Source organism: Plasmodium gaboni (assembly GCF_001602025.1).
Source record: "Plasmodium gaboni strain SY75 chromosome Unknown, whole genome shotgun sequence".
NCBI classification, from domain to species: domain Eukaryota; phylum Apicomplexa; class Aconoidasida; order Haemosporida; family Plasmodiidae; genus Plasmodium; species Plasmodium gaboni.
In genome coordinates this window covers 647-2,281 of record NW_017385444.1, presented here as the reverse complement: position 1 = coordinate 2,281, position 1,635 = coordinate 647, and the positions used below count along the sequence as shown (strand labels likewise).

General features: G+C 19.1%; 1 protein-coding gene across 1 annotated transcript; it reads right to left on the bottom strand.

The window, feature by feature from the left end:
* Positions 1-121: 121 nt before the first annotated feature.
* Positions 122-1,179, bottom strand: PGSY75_0031600 (exported protein (PHIST); the record flags this gene model as incomplete). Its single annotated transcript, XM_018783453.1, has 2 exons — positions 122-904; positions 1,045-1,179. Coding segments are annotated over 2 exons (918 nt in total), but the record flags the coding sequence as incomplete, so codon positions are not given.
* Between the last annotated feature and the right edge of the window lie 456 nt (positions 1,180-1,635).

Here is a 1,635-nt window from a genome sequence, read left to right as displayed (position 1 = left end):
TTTTTTTTTTTTTTTTTTTTTTTTTTTTTTTTTTTTTTTTTTTTTTTTTTTTTTTTTTTTTTTTTTTTTTTTTTTTTTTTTTTTTTTTTTTTTTGTTTTTTTTTTCTTTGTGTTTTTTTTTTTTTGTTTCATCAAAATTTTCTATAAGAAACTGTCCAAAATATTTGTCAAGATACTCTTCAATATTTTCTTCACTTCCTTCTTTTTCTTGGTCTTTTTCTTTTCTCCTCTTCGGATCATCAATCGTTCCTTCTGTAGGTATGGACATACCTACTTGCATATATTTAATTTTATATCTTTGAAAAAGGTAATCAATCAAATTATGGAAAAATCCTAAAAATTTAAGGATAAAGGATCTTAATTCTTCAACGGTTAGTTCTTTTTCAATTAAAGTTTTAAATTTACTCGTATAATCATCTTGATGAATTGATAATCTTTGATCAAATTCCTTATGATAATCTGTTTTATCTTTACTACTTCCACCCTTTTTGTTACCTTCATAACCTTCTTCATATTGTTTTTTATATTCACCTAATGCATCTCTTACAGATTGTAATCCTTGTGTACATACATCGATTGTTTGTTTCCATAATTTTAAAAGATCTTCATTTGATGGAATTGTTGTTAAAGTATTTAATTCATCATGTAATTGTTGTTTTGTTAATTGTCTTCTATTATCAATATTGTTTGTGCTATCTTCTGATTCATTATTTTTATTTCCCTCATTATTTGTGTTATCATCATTTTGACAGCAACTTTTCATATTATCTGTATCTTCTACATTATGATTTTTTAAATTTTCATTTCCTAAGGATGGCGAATTTAAAACGCTTACCTCAGCTAATGTTCGTGAATTTACATTATTAAATTGTATTGCTGCAGACGTATTGTATTCATATGAATTCTATAAAGAAAAATAAATAATAATAATATAAAATAAAATAAAATGATTTGTTTTTATTATAAATAGAAAATATTCAAAACTGAAACATTTTAGAATAAAAAATAATAACTAAATAATAATACATATTTTTATTAACTTACATTTAATGATAGATATAACGTTCCTATAATACATACGCCTAAATAAACAAATCTAAATGATCGATATAATGCATTTCCATCATTATTTGAATCAAAGGAATAAAAGGAAAAATTCCTACAAGTTTTATTATTCATTATATTCTATATATATATATATAGTATATTAATTATATTTTTTTTTTTTACCAAAACATATATAATAACAAATACAAAAGACAGTATTTTTTTCTTTTTTCTTTTATTAAATTAATGACATAAATAATTTTTTTATTAAAAAAATGAAATAACCAATTTTATAATAAATATATAATATTTTTTTTAATTTTATTATTGTTCTTTTTTATAAATATAAAAAACTTCTTATGCAAAAATATAATTATAAATAAAAAAATTTCTAAAAGTAAGAATATATAATAATACTATGAAAGAAAATAATAAATTAATAAAAATAAAAATAAACCAAAAACGAAAAAACATTTATAATATATATGGCTCAAATAAAAAATACCATATTGTAAAGAATATTTATTCTTAATTAATAGATTGAATGATGTTGTAGTTTTTATCAATTAATAGGTTAAATACTATATA